Source organism: Tachypleus tridentatus, chromosome 13 (genome assembly GCF_004210375.1).
Source record: "Tachypleus tridentatus isolate NWPU-2018 chromosome 13, ASM421037v1, whole genome shotgun sequence".
NCBI lineage: Eukaryota > Metazoa > Arthropoda > Merostomata > Xiphosura > Limulidae > Tachypleus > Tachypleus tridentatus.
Window position 1 is genome coordinate 208,942,489 of NC_134837.1, and position 19,179 is coordinate 208,961,667.

Here is a 19,179-nt window from a genome sequence, read left to right on the forward strand (position 1 = left end):
TACAAACTGATTACAATGAATTTATTAATCAATGCTCAAACTACTCTTAAACTACCATCATCTACAGAGATATCATTATTGAAGACATAATGATGTCTGTAGGTGTTAAGAAGAGCAAGTGCCTGACATGTTGAAAAGATAGGGTGTCAACAGGGAGATGATTGTTTCTATAAGAAATTTGATGAAAAAGGGGAGGTGCAAACATCTGGTTTCTCAAAAAGTACAAGTCAATGGTTACCAAATGGCATTTGTAACATGCAACTAATCAACCACCAGTTCATATCATAACCAAGGAAAAACAACAACAAAACAATACCTTGGTGGTTAGAAGTCAAATTTAAGAACAATATTAAATATTAATTTAGTTTTAAAAAATCCATTTAAATGTTCATTTCCTACAGACCTGATGTACTTTCAAGTATCAACGTTGTCTCAACAGTAACAGTTAACTTAGATGCTACAGACACTGTTAAAAAACTAAAGTTGCTGATATGAAACCAAAGGTATTTACCTTTAATCACCTACCATGTTGTCTCTAATTAACTCTCCCTCTCTAATCATTGCCCCTCCCCCAATATTTTTATGAAGCTTACATTTGGTAAAATTAATAACAATCCAACATATAATCCACTTTTATTACCAATATTTTGATTTGAAAAAAAACAAAACACTAACACACTTATTAGCATTGAAATCAACAAATCTTATGAAAAACTGAATCTGGAACCTCATAAACACTGTAATCGGTGCCTTTTCCCTTTACAGTTTGCAATATCCCCAAGGACATTAAGAGCAATATGGTAACAAGTATACAAGAGGAACTGTGATGATCTCAGTTCAGTGAATGTTAAAACCCAACCATCAAAGGGAACTTTTAAGCCAATCACTCAGCACAAGATATATATATATGTTTACAAAAGTACATCTTGGAGTGTCTTAATGACTAGCAAATTCTTTATACCTGAAACAAGGAACATTACACATAGATTCATTCAATATTCATTGATTTCCACCTTTTAGCACAATCTCTAGTAACAAGTAATACATATAATACATTCATTCTGAATGACAAAATCTTAAGATATATTTTAACTGGCAATTTAAGGAAAGCAAATAAGGTATGCAACAACCCCATCAGTTCAGAAGCATGCAACCAACAACAAATTCTTAGAAACAGAATCCAAATTACAGTAATTATTGCCATGCCAATCAATCAATAGTGGAAAAATGTGAATATCCCATATGCATTATACATATATATTTTTTAAATCAATGCTAACTAACTTAATATTACCACATCTACCTGATAGACACTTACAAATGTTAAGCTAATATACTGAATCTGAAGTCACCAATCAACTGAGAAGTGGAATGCTATGCATGTGGTATTTACTGTGCTCAGTCAACTGAGAAGTGGAATGCTACACATGAGATTTTACTGTGCTCAGTCAACTGAGAAGTGAAATGCTATGCATAAGGTCTTTACTGTGCTCAGTCAACTGAGAAGTGGAATGCTACACATGAGATATTTACTGTGCTCAGTCAATTGAGAAGTGGAATACTACACATGAGGTCTTTACTGTGCTCAGTCAACTGAGAAGTGGAATGCTACACATGAGGTCTTTACTGTGCTCAGTCAACTGAGAAGTGGAATGCTACACATGAGGTCTTTACTGTGCTCAGTCAACTGAGAAGTGGAATGCTACACATGAGGTCTTTACTGTGCTCAGTCAACTGAGAAGTGGAATACTATGCATGAGATCTTTACTGTGCTCAGTCAACTGAGAAGTAGAATGCTATGCATGAGATCTTTACTGTGGCCAGAAAGGCCATTAACTGCTATCAACTCCAAACACATCTCTTGTTGAGATTCTCTGAAAAATAATGTAAACTCACATCAATAAAACCAAAGATGGCATACATAAAAATAAAAGAAGTGCTTCATCCAGGAGTGTTTTTGTAAACCCACCTTTTAGAAAAGTGAAAATTTAAACCAATTATTTAATTTTCATGAAGTGAAGTAATAAATTGTCCTTTTAAACTTCTGTAAAGTGTTCATCACCATCAACATGAACTTGCTTCATAAGAGAACCACCATGTTAGAAAAATAAAACTGTCTTAACTCTAGCCTATTCTGTCTTCATTAAATCTTAAACTTGTGATATCACAACTAACTATCTTCAAAATAAATCACAAAGAAATCAGGTCTTTATTTCATTAATCTCCTAGATAATCTCATAGACTTCAATAAGATAATTTCTTCTTTCCCCAAAAGAACAGAATTTCAGAGATCTTAAGTCCCTATAATTCTTCCATTAGCCATCACCCAAACCCTTTTTAACAAGTTATATTCCTTCTTACATAAGGAAACATAAAGCTGTGCATAGTATTCCAAGCGAGGAGATAACTAGCGACTTGCCAAGTCTGCAGATTAGTGTGGCAGGCTATCAATTTTATGAATATTGCACTACCTACAATTTTAAATGGCAACTATACCACTTTATAAAATATTGAGCAACATTTGTTTTGTCAATTTACATATTACAAATAACTGTTTTCAGTTATGCAAAGGGTACATCAAAGTGTATAATCGAGTTGCATGGCTATTTAAACCTTGTTTGGAGTTTCCTAGAATGCAAGAAATTGTGTTATTGACTTGCAATCGATATGTTTACATATAAACTAAAATATTCTACACATTTTACCGTTACAAACAGAACACTGTTCTGGTGGTTTTAATGACTTTTAGTTATAAACATGATATAAAATTTAAAAACAACAAGAGACTTATTGATCCACTTAGGCCATCCCATCTTCTAAACTTCAAGTCTTCCTTTACTTAAAGTACCTTAATTTTGCTGCGTCCACTAAATCTTAAGATAACCCATTCCAAATACTACCCACCCTCACAGAAAAATAGCACTGCTTTAGTTAAAAATGACTCCTTCCCTGCCAAAATGTGTTCCATGTCCTATTCTTACCATTAGGTACGAAAAAAGATGATGTCAATGTCCTTAACAATCATAACTCTTAAACGGCAACCATCATCAACTGATGCTGCTACCTTCAATATTCCTGCTGTTTAAGGGTTAAACACCTCAGCCAGATTCTTTTCTTTCTTTCTTTATAAGAAATGACAATTTCACTAATATTTTTCCTGTCCTCATAAGACAATCTTTTCATTCCTGGTATCATCATTGCAGCCCTTCTCTGAACCATTTTCAACAATTTGTTGTCTTTCCTAAGGTAAAGAGCCTAAAGTTAAATGTAATACTCTAAATGTTGCATAACCAGTGGCCTATAGATTTATAACCTCTTTAGACTTGTATTCATTATTTCTGTTGATATAATTTAAAATCCTATGTACCCTACCATTAGCTGAGAAACTTAAGATTCACTAATATCATTTTCATCTAAAACAATGTTGAAGCTATACTTATAACTCAAATTATGATAACTCACAAGGTAATGCATTACATTTGTCATAAATTAAGGTCTTGATGTAATCAGTAAATTTACATAATTTATTAACTATTCCTTCATCTGTGTCACTGATGTAAATAAAAAAAAAAGAAGGTCCTAACACTGAGTCCTGAGAGACCCCATTTATGGTGTTAATCCAATCTGACTGAATACCATTCATACCATTTCCCTACTTTCTTCCATTTAGTCACTTTTCTATCTTGTAAATCAACTTATTCATAATATCTACAGAATGAATACTGGTAACAATCCATTCACTGACATCTTAACAAATGTAGTAGGCTAACAACCTATAACTATCAGAACAAGTTTTATCACTCGTCTTGAAAATAAGTGTAATGTTATCCAACTTCCAATTCTCTAGCACTTGACCCATATTCAACTACTTACATGAAAGAAATAGTAGTAACTGGCTCACATATCAATAGTTAACCTCCTTTAAAATGCATAGAGAAATACCTGGCCCATAATTGGTATCATTTTTTTTAAATTACTCCATCTTTTCCTTAATGAACTCTATTTTAATAACTTTATATATAATTGTCTCCAGTCATACAGGTGAGTGGGTTCTAATCTACATTAGGTATGTGATATAAGTTACAATAACCAAAACACATTATCTTCAAGCATTTTGTAATATCTCAATAAAGCCAGAAATGTCTGTAAGTTTAATGTTGTCAGAAGACTTTACTAAATATGTTATTAGTGTAAATAACAACACAATGCCCTTGGGGCAATTATCTAATAAGAAAGATCCAGTTTGACTGGATTTCATTAATAACAATCTTTTGTTTTTCCCCACCTTCTAAACCTGTAAAGTAATCTCTCCCAAATCCCTATCAAATGTAGCAACTTACCAAAATACTGTCTGTTTGAAAGCCTAAGAACATAAAATCCACACTCACTTCATCAACCAAATAACAAGTGCCATCCTCTATAAAAACAACACATTAGTAAGATAAAATTTCTATCTGACAAATTAATTTTGAAATAGATATATATCTCACACTAAGTTATTTTGGGAAAATTCTTTTATCAGACTCTAGGATACTTTCCTACTATAAAAGTAGATTAACTGCCCCATAATTTCCAGAATACTTCTTATTACCAAATCTCCAATTCATAGGTACCTTTTTCTGTCTACTGAAGAGTGGTTTTCCTACCTTATCTCTGACCTCTTTTTGAGCTCTCAGTAAAACCTTGTCTAGTCCTCCTGCTTTATTTCCTCAACCATTCCTACTTACAATCATCTTAGGAATAATATATACTTGATGCCAATCAATTCCTATATATCCTATTTAACAGCAAACTGTTTCTCATAAGCCCTTTTGGATTTCATAATCCTAACTTTCTACAGTTCTGTAAGTCTTTCAAGTACATGATGATTTAATTTTGGTTAGAGCAACAACTTACAAAAATGTTCATATAAGCATGGCAATTCTACAAATTAAATTTTTCCCTCGTTTTCATGATGACAGTAATTTCATATCTTTGAACTCCTCAAATTCAGGTCACTTATATATTCCAAAGTCATGAACAAGTACAAGTTTATAATTAATTCTTTATTAAAACTGGGAAAGTTTTTAATCTGTAAAACAATGCTTAAAATTTGTTTTTATCTTAATGGCTACAACCTCTGATAACCTGCATAAGTTAATCCAAGACAAATAATCTATTTTCCCTTACATTGGCAATTGTTAATTATAAACTATAATTAAAACTTATCACTAACTGCACCACAGATACTCACTCTCTTCCGAGGTCTCTCACTGAAAATGAGAAGTATTTCAATATACCCCCAGGAAAAAAAAAAAGAGAAAGTTCTAAATCTAGAGCTTTTAGAAAATTGTACCAACAAGTTCTATATTTAATAATTTCAAAATCTTTTTTTCCAAAAAAGACTAATACTTATGAAGGGGAAAATACCAAATGTGTAGCTTACCAAAGAGGTGTTTTTATGTCCACTAGCATAATTAACTGTCTGCAAACTGCTACTATCTTCATCAAGATCTGGTTGACACAAGGGATTCAATGGTGCATTGACCAAATAACATTCTCCTAATATCACAAAGAAAGATAAGTTACTGACGCATATAAAGATTTAGAATATAAGATAAATTTAAAATAAGCTTATTCGTTTTAAAATATTTTGTATATGGGGAAAATTGTGCAATTGCAGGAGAAAGAAAAATGCAAAGATTTTTCATCTTTAGCAAATAAATGTACAAGTTTTTATAACCACATGTGCATACTGCAAACAAAGAAATGTACAAATCTTCAGAACCACATGTGCATACTGTTAGCAAATAAATGTACAAGTCTCCAGAACCACATGTGCATACTGTTAGCAAATAAATGTACAAGTCTCCAGAACCACATGTGCATACTGTTAGCAAATAAATGTATAAGTCTTTAGAACTATATGTGCATACTATTAGCAAATAAATGTACAAGTCTTTAGAACTATATGTGCATACTGTAAACAAAGAAATGTACAAGTCTTTAGAGCCACATGTGCATACTGTAAACATATTAATCTGCAAAGTGACATAAGCCCATCATTTCCTACCTAATCATTCCTCCTCACACATACAATCTATTTTTTAAGACAGAAACAACGATTATTTTCCTTTACTTAAAAATTGTTTGAAGCCACTATTCCAGTGCTGCCGAGTCTGTGAAAGATTTTAAGTTAAAAACAATTTCTTCTCACATCTTAATATCACTGAGGAATTTGGAAAAATATAAGCAAGAAGAAAGTTTAAACCATTTAAACTAATACAACAATAGTCCCAAACTGACCATAAGGGAAGCCCTTCTGTCACATCCTTCCAGTTGAAAATATATATCTATTTATTACCAATCTTTGTCTGCCAGTGTTGGGTCAATTTCCTATGAACTTCTAAGAATCTCAACTAATTACATAAACATACATGACATATAAAACACTTTTTCAAGTTTTCTGGAAATTACAAAATACAACTTCAAAATATGGAGCCGTTAACCATACAAGTTTGGTTTGAATTTCGCGCAAAGCTACTCGAGGGCTATCCGCGCTAGTCTTCCCTAATTTAGCAGTGTAAGACTAGAGGGAAGGTAGCTAGTCATCACCACCCACCGCCAACTCTTGGGCTACTCTTTTACCAACGAATAGTTGGATTGATCTTCACATTATAACGTCCCCTCGGCTGAAAGGGCGAGCATGTTTGGTGTGATGGGGATTCGAACTCGCGATCCTCAGATTACGAGACGAGTGCCTTAACCACCTGGCCATGCTGGACCCGTTAACCATACAAATGGTACCTAATACAAAACAAAAATAAACAGCAAAGCATTTGTTAAAAATCATGTTTACCAACAACTGTTGAATACTATCGAACACAATTTTAATCGTGAACATTAAATTAGTAGAGATTTAGAAACAATCCCTCTAACCATGGTAAATTTACACCCCATCTTTTTCTAGACTTAATTATATTCATAATTTTAAGATAAACTCCAAGCTAGTCAGGGACATTATTTTAGTTCTAAGAAAATTTTTATTAAAAGTGTATAAACTTTTTTCAAAATACCTTTTTATTCAAGTTGAAATAAAACTTCCGAAAATTTTCGTCCACCAAACATGTAAAAACAATGTTCGTGTTAGAACCCCGTACTTCTGTTAAATTAAATAAAGATAACAGTTCTGATAGGAATGTTAATAACGTGAAAACATTCTTATGGGAATATTGTTAGTTCAACTACATTCAGTGCATGCGTTAATGAAACAAACAAAAAACTTATGCACAGTAAGAGAATATTACTTGTACTGTGGACTAATACTTAACAAATTTATTCGTAACTTACCGTGCTTACTTTGAACTTTGCCCATACTGTTACACGTTGATATTCCATACAGAATCACAACCAGTGCGCGACTAAATAACTTCTACTCTCAAACCCTTGTTTTAGAGTTTAAAGAAAACATGTTATCGTAAACTCGGTGCAACGATATTACAATAAAAAACTTTCAAGTTCTTTCAATGTCTAATATTGTTTTCCAGAACAGATTTAATTTACCGAATCACACAAACCAGGAGGCGGGCCCATCCTGTCCAACTGACAACCAATCAATTAAAAGCAAAAACGTTCCACCAGAGCTTCAGTTAAGTACGAGCCTTTCAGAAAAAAGCGCAAAATAAACTACGCCGTCAAGCTCACGTGTTAGGAATACTTAAAGAAGGAGAGATGGGTGACTTTTTAACACCTTGAATCACGTCTACGACCACGGAATAAGTTTATTATACTCAATTTTTGAAATAAAATTGTAGCTTTCTTAGTTTTGATAACTTTTCAAGAGCCTTTACCCTATCGAAAACAGACAAATAAATGGAAACTAAACTTATTTATCAGTTTGTTTTTGAATTTCGTACATAGCTAGAGTAGGGCTATTTGCGCTAGCCATCCCTGATTTAGCAGTGTGTAAAACTAGAGGAAAGGCAACTAGTCATCACAACCCACCGCCAACTCTTGGGCTACTCTTTTATCAACGAATAATGGGATTGATCATTACGTTATAACGACCCCACGGCTGAAAGGGCGAGCATGTTTGGTGTGACTCCCAGAACAGGATCGGAAAAATTCGCAGAAGTATAATAGAATAATCACTTGGCAAGGCCGCAAATTCCGATTTGAAGAACAACTCTTTAAATTACTGCACCATATTAAAACAGCACAAGAAGCTGTGTGGGTCTTCAAAGTACATGATTTCTAAATTTTAGGAAACGTGAGATATGAAAACGGTAACAATGTCGGTCAATACACAGTTTTACAAAAAAAAAAAAAAAAGGAAAACCACAACAGGTGCTTCTCTGAGTGCCGAGAAAGAGCTCCACAGAAATAGAAAAAATCCATAATTATATATTAATTCGTCTGTCATCAACTTACCTTGGTTGCTTTAATTAAGAAAGCTTCAGAACATAATGTACAAAGGCTCACTGACAATAAGAGAACATTTTTTCAAGCATTGTCAAGCGCAAGCCTTTTGATGGAGTGGTGGTGTTAAAAAGTATAATGAGGACTGTGGTTTGCTCTGTTGCACATAGGTTAAAAAATCCATAAGAAGCAAACAGAACCTCTTTTCATTCAAATTCAATTAGTCCAACAAATACTTTTATTACCAAAAACTAAGCAATGAATATTTGCATATTAACATTTAATATCAAATCAAAATTGTTTTATTATAAATATTTATAAGCCCTTGTGTGCCATTCAATTTAACGGGTTTTTTTTTCTAATTTCTAGCAGCAAACAAGGTGTAGAATGAAGTGTATCTTTTCGTAGACGGAGAAAAGAAAGCAGGAAGGCAAAGGTTTGAACCCATCTAGCCACTCTAACGTCACTAGCTTTCTTCACCAACATATAATTAGAGACCAAAGTGAAACAAATGCATCAGATCAAAACGCTTCAGACAGTATGACCGGTACAAAGGATAGTGTAATGGTTGTTAAAAATAGATTGTCTACTACGAATCCATGGTTTGCGTCCCGTTGCTATAGAAGTCATTCCATATACTGGGGACAAATGTGCTCTATAAGAATGACCATCAAAGCCAACAATTGGTTCAGAAACAAAAGAAGTTTAAGAGTTGGTTCTAAGTACTGTTAACCCCCAGCTAAAATTGTAATTCAAAATTAAATACAATAATGCGTAGATATCCATCCCTTTGTGTAGTTTTCAGCGGACATTCTGTAAACAAGATCTAGTTTCTGATACAGAAACGTCTTTCAATATAAAGACTGATTACCAACAATCCATCGTACTGGCTGGTACATACACACACACACACGTGTAATCAGATCACGTACAGCAGCAAACAAAGTCTAGGAATACTTAGGGATATCCAACAGAATTGGCCTTGGCGAAATAAACTTCTATTAGTTTGTAATTCGATCACAAAAAAAAACTGCAAGCCATAAAATGCCACGTAAGTTTTATAATAATTAAATATTGATCTACACACATTAAACTTCTCGTTAAAGGTTTAATCGTATATTTAGCAGACACTTAACTTCTTATTAAAATAAACCTAATCGTACGCATAACGGGTTTTGTTTTTGTTTTTAATTTCGCGCAAAGCTACAAGAGGGCTATCTGCGCTAGCAGTACCTAATTTAGCAGTGTAAGACTAGAGGGAAGGCATATAGTCATCACCACTCACCGCCAATTCTTGAGCTACTCTTTTATCAACAAATAATGGGACTGTCACATTATAACGCCCCTACAGCTGAAATGATGTAACGGGGATTCGAACTCGTGACCCTCGGGTCACAAGTCGAGCGCCCTAACTACCCGGCCATATCAGGCCACGTCTAAGAGACCTGAAGAACTTATTATTAAAGTAAACCTTTTAATCTTAAATTTACCTGACAATGAACTTATTACAGTAAATCGCCTAATCGTAAGTCTAAAAAACAATCAAATTCTTAAAGTAAACGCTTTAACTGTTCGCATACTTTGATCTACAGGCATCGAACTCCAATCTTCTAGCGTCGTAAACCTACAGATTTACTGCTGAACCACCGTACGGCGGAACCTGTAAGGCAGGCACGTTTAATTATACTTAAAATAATACAAAAGTTAATGTTAAGTTATTGATATGTTAGTCGAAATTTAGGATACAAGAAATAGAATATTATGATTATTTATGAATTCGGATAGTTTTATTTGGAAAGATGTCTGTAGATCAAAGTCAATCGGCTATGTGTTTTCTTATTGCAAAGTCATATCGGGCTATCTGCTCAGTCTACCGAGGGGAATGAATCCCTGATTTTAGCCGATTGTGTCGCTTTACGCTTAACAACAACCAAACTAAAGCTTACTGTTCTTTTCACAATAATGTTAATATTATGAAAGCACACTCTAACGTATTTTATAACTTATATGTGCATATTCGTCTGTTGCTATTATACTGCTAAATTAGAGATAGCCAGTCCTCCTATAGCTTTGCGCGAAATGCAAAAACAAACTGTCAGTATTTCACATTCACAATTAACCTGACCTTATATAAACACTAATACTCGAACCTCTGTGACAGTGGTTCCCAACCAGGGGTACGAGAACATATTAAAATTTTTTAGGGGTGTGGGGCATAAAAAAGGTTGGGAACCATTGATCTATAAAAAGAGAGCTAACATTCAAAATTCGCGGACGATGTTGCGGTTTGGAAAAGTGTCCCTACCCCATCCATAGCAGCGACAAACCTACAACCATTATTAAATAATATATAAGAATGCCGCCTGAAATATCGTTTAAAAATAAACGTACCAATAAATCAAGTAGTAATATTCACAAGATAAAACATAAAAAAGGTCTCTAGGATTATACATGAATATTACTATGTGAACTTGATCGCTACTACATACATAATAAAAATAGGCCTAAGCACTTCTCTCCTGTTAATACAAATTTAATAAGACATGTAATAATACCACCTGTTACTAAACAATAACATTCACACAAGTTTTGGACTAATGTGGTAACATTAAAAAAAATTGTGTTTAAAACGTTAATGTGTTAGTCGATAACTAATGAAATGTGTTATCTGTGTATACAAAACTGTTCGTTTGAGTGTAAGCCTTTCCAACACCGGACATTAGAGACGCTCTGCGCAACATGAGAATGTTAACGTAGATAGCTATATGGACATTTACCCTAGAAGGGGTCAAAGGAAGTGTGGTTTACTCCAATCCTCATGTAGTAATACGAATATTCACCAGAAAGCAAAGCAACAGTTCAAACAGGAGGAAAATGTCTACCTTATAACACCACAATTTCAACAGTGAAAAGAAGCGAACATTTGTAACTGACACCTTAGGTGGAAAAACAAATAATACCAAAAACATATTTACTTACAGACGTTTCGAAATTCATTATCACTATTAAAACCTTAAAAAAATATATTATTTTAGTTAGTTCATAATATTCTAATTTCGAAAAATATCTGCTATTAACTTAAGCCTTATTTAATTATTGATATTATCATGCGTGTTTAGACTGATAGTGTCAATATCTTTACCAATGACAGTTTGTATTTAGGATACTTACTGCTCTGATTAAAAGACTGTAAAGGAGCGGACGTTCCGAGTAAATTTTCAAACAAGCGATAGATTAATTAACTACATTCATATAAAATTACCAAAAATATCCGGACTTGACTGCACAATATCTGATAATGGCGCTCTAGACAAGGGATGTTCAATCTTTTTAGACCTGCGAAATTTCACAACAGAAAGAAAAAACATTCCGGAACCTTAATAAACAAATACTCTAAAAATAGAAACAATCGGTCATTAGCACCAGATAAATTTCACTTCAAGCTTTTAGAATATAAATTTATTAAAAATATCAGTATTTAAAAAAAAATGTACTTCAATTTATTTGTTAAAACATTTCTGCTTGAAAAATTTACATGAGTAAAAGTACAATGTACTTATTTATTTGTGGCTTGGATGGGCTTACTTTTGTTCACAAAGTAGTTCAATGTTTGGAGTTATGGTTGCTACCTGTAATTGCAAATCATTTTCAATATTTAGCCTGTTTCTAAATTTGGTCTTTGTAGCTGTATACAGTGAAAATGTTTGCTCACAAAAATATGTTGTTGGAAAACGCATAAAAATTTCAAAGCTCTCTTACTTATTTCAGGGTATTCCATGAACATTTGAATCTAAAATAGTGTAATTTCTTCGTGCTGAAATTTTGTTTTAGGGTGTAATCAGTTGAAATTTCTATAAGCTGTTCTTTCTCTTTCAAAGGCAAATCGTTGATATATGCAGAATCAGCTAAAGGATTTCGAATCCACAGTAATTTTTCGAAATGAGGAGAGAAGTATTTCCCAGTAGTTGTACACAAATCAGATATGTGCAACAAGACTGAAACTTTTGCATCTTCATTTAAGGAAATTTCATTCATAAGTAAAAAAAAAAAAACACTGAGATTTTCCAAGCAATCAAGTTCTTCCACAAATATACATTCACCCCAATTCAGCTCACGTCGAAACGCTTCTATTTTACTCTGAGCTTTGAAGTACGTTACCCTGGTACCTGCATTGTAGTATTCACTTCATTTAGACATGAAAATATGTCCGAAGGGTAAGACACTTTCTGTATCCATCATTTGTCCCTTAATTTGTATGCAAGTTCAAAATGACATTCAGATAAAAAGAAACATATCTCCTCACGCAGTTCGTAAAACTGAACAAGCACCTTTCCCCGAGAAAGCCATCGGAATTCAGTATGAAGCAGTAAATGTTTTGGCAAACTTTCCATATCCTCACAGAGTAAACTGAAGATCCTCGCACTGAGTGGTCTTGATTTTATAAAATTAACTATTTTTATGACATTATCAATACCTCTTTTAAGTTTTCTGGCATTCGTTTCATTGCAAGTGCATGACGGTGAAGACAGCAGTGGATACTCTTGATGTCCGGGATTTTCTTTTTTATACGTGCCACTGCGCCTGAAAATTTTCCAGTCGTAGCCGCAGCCTCATCAATGTAAATACTCGAGCAAAATTGCCATTGGATCTCATGTTCTTCCATAAATATATCAATGAATTTAAATATTTCTTCGCCTGTTGTTTGAGTAGGCAAATTAGCATATCTTCTTCAAAACTAGCTTCGTGAATATAGCGAACAAACACAAGCAACATCGCATAACCTGCGACATCTGTTGATTCATCCAACTGAAGCGAAAATGTTGGACTCGCTTTCATTCGCCTTATTAACTCCGTTAAGCAATTGTTTGACATATTCTTGATTCTACGAGAAACCGAGTTGTCAGAAAGGGGCACAGAGTTAATGTTTAAAAAAAATAATTCTTATCAATCGTGCACTCTACCAAATCTTTTGCGCATGGTTCTATCAAATCTTCTGTAATTGTATGAGTTTCATCTGCTTTTGCAATACGGTAACTAACACAATATGAAGTAACAAGAGCATCTTTGTTGTCCTGAAGGACAAACGAATGAAAGGTGGTTTTCCTTGCATTTAATTGCAAACACTTTATTTTGAAATACTCGGAAATTGGACTTTTTAATTGGGAGTGTTTGGTTTCTAGATGTTGTTTTAACTTTGATGGATGCAAACTACTGTTACCCAACACTGTTCCACATTCAACACACAACCCACTAGGTCCATCTTCATTACCTGTCCATGTAAAACTATATTTAATAAAACTTTCATCATACTTTCTTTTCTTTCTTGTTTCGGTTATCCTGCGTTTAAATGCTTGCACACGACGATAACGCCAGTGAATTCGTATTAGGCCTAAAGCTAGGCATAGGAAGATTTTTACTCGTATGAGATTTATCACTGATATTCAGCTACTTATCCATTACAAGGGTGACAACTAATTAATTTGTCTAAAAACATATTTTTATATCTTTGGGACTTCAAAAGTATTTTCACGGACACAAAATAGTTTCTTAACGAAAACTCGTTCAAGCACTTGAGTTTTATCATCATACAATGACATTCTGACCTAAGATCAGTGTTGCTATAACGAAGTCATAAATAAAGATTTGTGGAAAAAAGGCTAGGCCGCTAGAATAATATATTTTTCTAAAGGAAAAGAACAACCTAATATTTATACAATTTTTTGTTGTTTTTAACAGAAACTTTAAGCCAAATAACAAAATATTAAGCCAGATCTGACGTGCGTCTAAATCTCGAACGAAATGAAACATGACGTCATGCGTTGTATAACGTTATAGGTACCAAGCTGATTGGTACCAAGTTTGTATAATTAAACTACAATGAATCTAACCTAAACTAACAATTACCAATTATCGTTGTCATAAATATAATTATATTTCATATAAATATACTTTGAAATTGCAACCGTTGATATTGCATCTAATTGCATCACAATGTTTGAAATTTGGATAAGTCTCAGCTATGACGTCATGTTTCATTTCATTTCATTTTGTTCGAGTTTTAGCCGCCAATCACGATCTGGCTTTTAAAAGACAGTTGGCATCACTACCCAGGGCTGACCGATGTTTCATACAAAAACTACAAGGCGATCTTGCATCTCCAATTACGCATGCGATTTTAAGATGATGTCATAACTAATAGCAGCTAATGGTGCCACTGTCGAAGTTTGTTTGTTTGTTTTTTGAATTTCGCACAAAGCTACTCGAGGGCTATTTGTGCTAGCCGTCCCTAATTTAGCAGTGTAAGACTAGAGGGAAGGCAGCTAGTCATCATCACCCACCGCCAACTCTTGGGCTACTCTTTTACCAACGAATAATGGAATTGACCGTCACATTATAACGCCTCCACAGCTGAAAGGGAGATCATGGTTGGTGTGACGAGTATGAGAACCCGCTACCCTCACATTACGAGTAGCATTTCTTAACGCGCTTGGCCATGCCGGGTCTCTGTCGAAGTTAACTGAGATTGTATCAACACTTTCACCGTGAGAACTTCCCCTAAGCGAAATAAAATCGTCTAGCATAAGGCAGCATAAAATATTAAAAGGTTCAAATACGCGATAAACGTGTTATATTAAAATATATATTTTACTTTTTGAACAGCGTATTCTGATTCAATTTTATAGTTTTAGGAGAAAATATTAATATCCTAAAATTTCCTCGCAGAGCCCCAGGTATTTATGGTAAAGCCCAAGGGCTCCGCGGAGCATAGTTTGAAAAACCGTGCTCTAGACCAGATATGGGCAATTTCATGGCCATTGGCCACATGTGGTCAGTGAATTGCACAATTACGGCCAAATCGAGCTTAGGAATAAACTTTTTCCATCATTCATTTTTTATCGCAAATATGGTAACCAGCAACTGCACTGCCTCACGTCACCGCTAATGTCGCGCGCTTATTTGCTGTCACACACTCTGCCCATTTTGTAACGTCAGTCTGGTTTAGATGTTTGTTATCAAGTGTCCGTTGTTTTGCGTGCGCTTGCAAACATATTTTTATTGTGTAACTTTCAAGTGTTTAAATATATTTTGTTTTTAATCCCATAATATGGATAAGTGGATAATTTGAAAATGAAAAAATCCAGATGATGGTGAACACTCAGAAAATAAAGACAATTTAATTTATTCTGACATTATTGCCGAAAAAAGAATGGCACGTGACTAGAAAAACCTGAAACGAGAATTTAATTAAAGTTGGGAGTTGAAGGTTGCAGTGACTGAAGCAAATAATAAACCAGTGTGTCTTTTGTGTAACAAATTGTTTAGGAATAATAAAGTATACAACCTTAAGCAACACCTTAACAATTTTCACAACGAATTTGATGTAAAATTTCTCGTTGATAGCAAAAATCGTATGAATGAAAATAACCATCTGAAAGCACAACTTCCTGAACAAAAGGAAGGCCTAAAAAGATTTTTATCATCGATAGAACTAGATACGTTAGCTAGCTAAAAAAAGAAATCATATTCTGATGCTGAACTAGTAAAAGAAACATTGTTGTGAAAATTGTGAATTATATTAGAAGTGAAAACTCTCTCATCCATCGACAGTTTGTTGAGTTTTTGAAGAAAAACAGTGACTGTACTTTTTATTGTCTTACTGATTTTGCAAATATAAGATGGTTAAGTAGAGGAAAAGTCTTGGAACGATTTACTTCCTTGTTTCATCAAATAAAAGAGAATCTTGTTCAAAAAGATAAAACTGAAAATTTCCCTGAAATTAAAACTGTCATGACAGTGTGATTTGTACTTTCTGTGTGACATGATGGTTAACTTGAATAATTTGAATACGAAGTTTCAGGGAAGAAGTAAAAAAATAAACGAGTAATCACAGTCTATTCATGAATTTCAATTAAAGCTAAACCTCTTTGCAGAACAATTACAAAAGAATGATTTGACACATTTTACAAAGTTGAATAGTTTTTTTTAGAAAATAATAACGGCTATTATTTTTCTGACGCTAAAGATGATCTCTATGTAAATTGAATCAAAAATCTATATCAAAAATTTGATTCACGTTTTTTCGAATTTAAAATTTTCAGTTTGACTTAGGAAATTTCAATAAACAAAATTACATTTTTTTTGTCTTTAGATAAGTGTGGATTTGAAGACGAGATGTTTACCCTGCAAAGTGTAAACACATAAAAGCCACAAAGATCAAATTTAGAAACAGGCTATATATTGAAGATGTTTTGCGATTACAGGTAACAACCATAACTCCAAACATTGAACTACTTTGTGAACAAAAGTTAGCCTATCCAAGCCACTAATAAATAAATAAGTACTCTGTACTTTTACTTATATTAATTTTGTAAGCAGAAATTTCTGAACAAGTTAAGTATAAGTAAAATATTTTCTTTAAATATTGATATTTTTAATAAATTTATATTCTAAAAGCTTGAAGTAAACTTTATCTGGTGCTAGTGATCGATTGTTTCTATTTTTAGTGTATTTTTGTATTAAGGCTCCGGAATGTTTTTTCTTTCTCATGGGAAGATCCGCTGGTCTAGGAAGTTTGGGAACCCCTGCTCTAGACTATACGGTGCTGCCATCTTAAAATTTAGGGATAAACCTAAACTTTTCTTGTTTAAATTTATTGTGCAGAGAATTTCAGTGACCGTTAACTTTGATTATCAGTTGATCTTGAACCATGAATCATCGAACTTAAACCTTGGAAACCTAATTATTCGGCCTTACCCGACCTATTCATAATGTTATTTGAACAATTTGATACACAAAGCTTGTCAAGAATATTTCGTTTGCAATGTTCAGATTCACACATATCCGAAATATACACCAGACTAAAAAAAAAAAATGTTTTCGAGTAAATAAAAGCAAACAATATACAAAATACTGGCCAGTTTTGTTAGTCACTTACAAGATTTACCTAATTGCTTAAGTTGAGGTAAAAAGACGTCTGTTGACACCACACTATTAAATCATTAGAAAGGCCTCGTCAGGTATCCTATCAACCAACATTACTTATGTTAAACTCACAAATAGATATTTATAACAAAACTCGAATCCTTTCTCTTTTTTACCAAACTGTTCTTTATTTACCAAACCTTTTTCAGTTAATAGGTTTTAATGGCATCATGGGGCTATTCTTCACTAGAAAAAGTAAAAAAGCCAAAAAATAGCTAAACAATTTTCAAAAATAATAGATTTTAGTTTAAAATGTATATATTTTAGCAGAAACTGTCCACCTATCTGTCTCGACGTCATAAGTTGTAGTGAGAAATTGACTGAACCAACTTCAATTGAATTTAGCAGATGAATTCAAGTGGGCCCTCTAACGGTTAAGTTTCAAAGGGTAAACAATTGATTAAATGGTTCGAATTTAGCAGATGTTTAAATTTCATTACGTTAATAACGTGTAACTTAAATAATGGCAAGAAGTGATCTATTTCTCCTTATATATATATATATATATTTTGATATCGACATTGCTGGGTACCGGTGTGGTACTTCTAGATAAAGTGTTTTACTCTACAGATTTAGTAGAACCAAGTAATAACAAGTGATTCGAGCGTAAATTACATTACGGAGCTTGAATTGAGTTATTTCAATTTTAACTTAAGTTGTGAGAAAGACAGAGACTGGACATAATATTATGAACACGGTGAAGGCAGTCTTTGTTCAACAAACAAAATTATAAAAATAAAGAGGCGTAGAATTAAAAGCAGAGATTTTACTGGGTTTAGAGAGGTCTCGGAAAAATCTATGTCAGACTGAAAAAAAAAAACGTAGCATTATAGGTACAGTTATACAGTACTGTTCTTCTCAGCGGCGCGCTACTCATCTAACTGGTGGCCATTCCAGTAGAAAATAAAGGAACGATACATCCTCAAAGTATCACTTAACCTGACAGTGAAAGAGGTTGGTTTGATTTGGATTTTGCGCAAAACTACTCGAAGGCTATCTGCGCTAGCTATCCATAATTTAGCAATGTAAGACTAGAGGGAAGGCAGCTAGTCATCACCACCCACCACCAACTCTTGAGCTGCTCTTTTACCAAAGAATAGTGGGATTAACAGTTACCTTATATAGCCTCCACGGCTGAAAGAGCAAGAATGTTTGGTGTGACGAGGATTCAAACCCGTGAATTACGAGTCGAGTACCTTAACTGCCTGGCCATGCATGGCCATTTGCTAGTTATAAGTACAGAATAGTGATAAACCCTAGATCATTGAAGTTCTTGAACCATATTTCCCGAACTTTAATAATGGGAATAATAATAGACTCAAGTAAGTATAAACTCCATTGAATAATCATTGTAGCATGTAACCTTTGTCCAAGATGAATAGGTACCACAAGTTTACTACTTTTAATATCCATTTTACAAGAATGTCATCCATCTAGTTGCAGAAGCCAATCACAAAAATTTTAGAAAAAGTATTTCGAACATACCTAACTAACGATACATTATTTTTCAGTTATGGAAGGGTAAAGTACAGTAGTTGTTTTCAGTTAGCCTGCACTCACCTAAAGGAGTGATTTTATACGTTTCTTTATAGTTCCTTTGTTTAATTACTCGCTCTGACAGCGGTGAGTCTTCAGATTTACAACGCTAAAGTCAGGGGCTCGATTCCCCTCAGTGGACACAGCAGATTGCCCGATGTGGCTTTGTTATAAGAAAAGACACCCAAAGACACAAACTAAGCACGTACCTTTTGCCCTGGGCCCCGGTATGGCCTGGTAGTTAAGACACTTGACTCACAATCT

General features: G+C 33.8%; 1 protein-coding gene across 6 annotated transcripts in view; it reads right to left on the reverse strand.

Moving 5' to 3' along the window:
- The window catches only part of LOC143237962 (uncharacterized), a 40,663-nt gene extending 33,037 nt beyond the window's left edge, over window positions 1-7,626 (reverse strand). The window contains exons 1-3 of one of the 6 annotated variants that reach the window (XM_076477747.1): window positions 7,056-7,280; window positions 5,426-5,541; window positions 4,341-4,417 (exon numbers count right to left, since the gene is read on the reverse strand). In XM_076477747.1, the coding sequence (XP_076333862.1) occupies window positions 4,341-4,373 (33 nt within the window). In that variant the 5' untranslated portion in view covers window positions 4,374-4,417; window positions 5,426-5,541; window positions 7,056-7,280. Of the gene's footprint in view, window positions 1-4,340; window positions 4,418-5,425; window positions 5,542-6,052; window positions 6,258-6,285; window positions 6,304-7,055; window positions 7,281-7,329 lie in introns of those variants that run through there. The other 5 variants (XM_076477750.1, XM_076477749.1, XM_076477746.1 and 2 more) reach the window with 5 other exon arrangements.
- Between the last annotated feature and the right edge of the window lie 11,553 nt (window positions 7,627-19,179).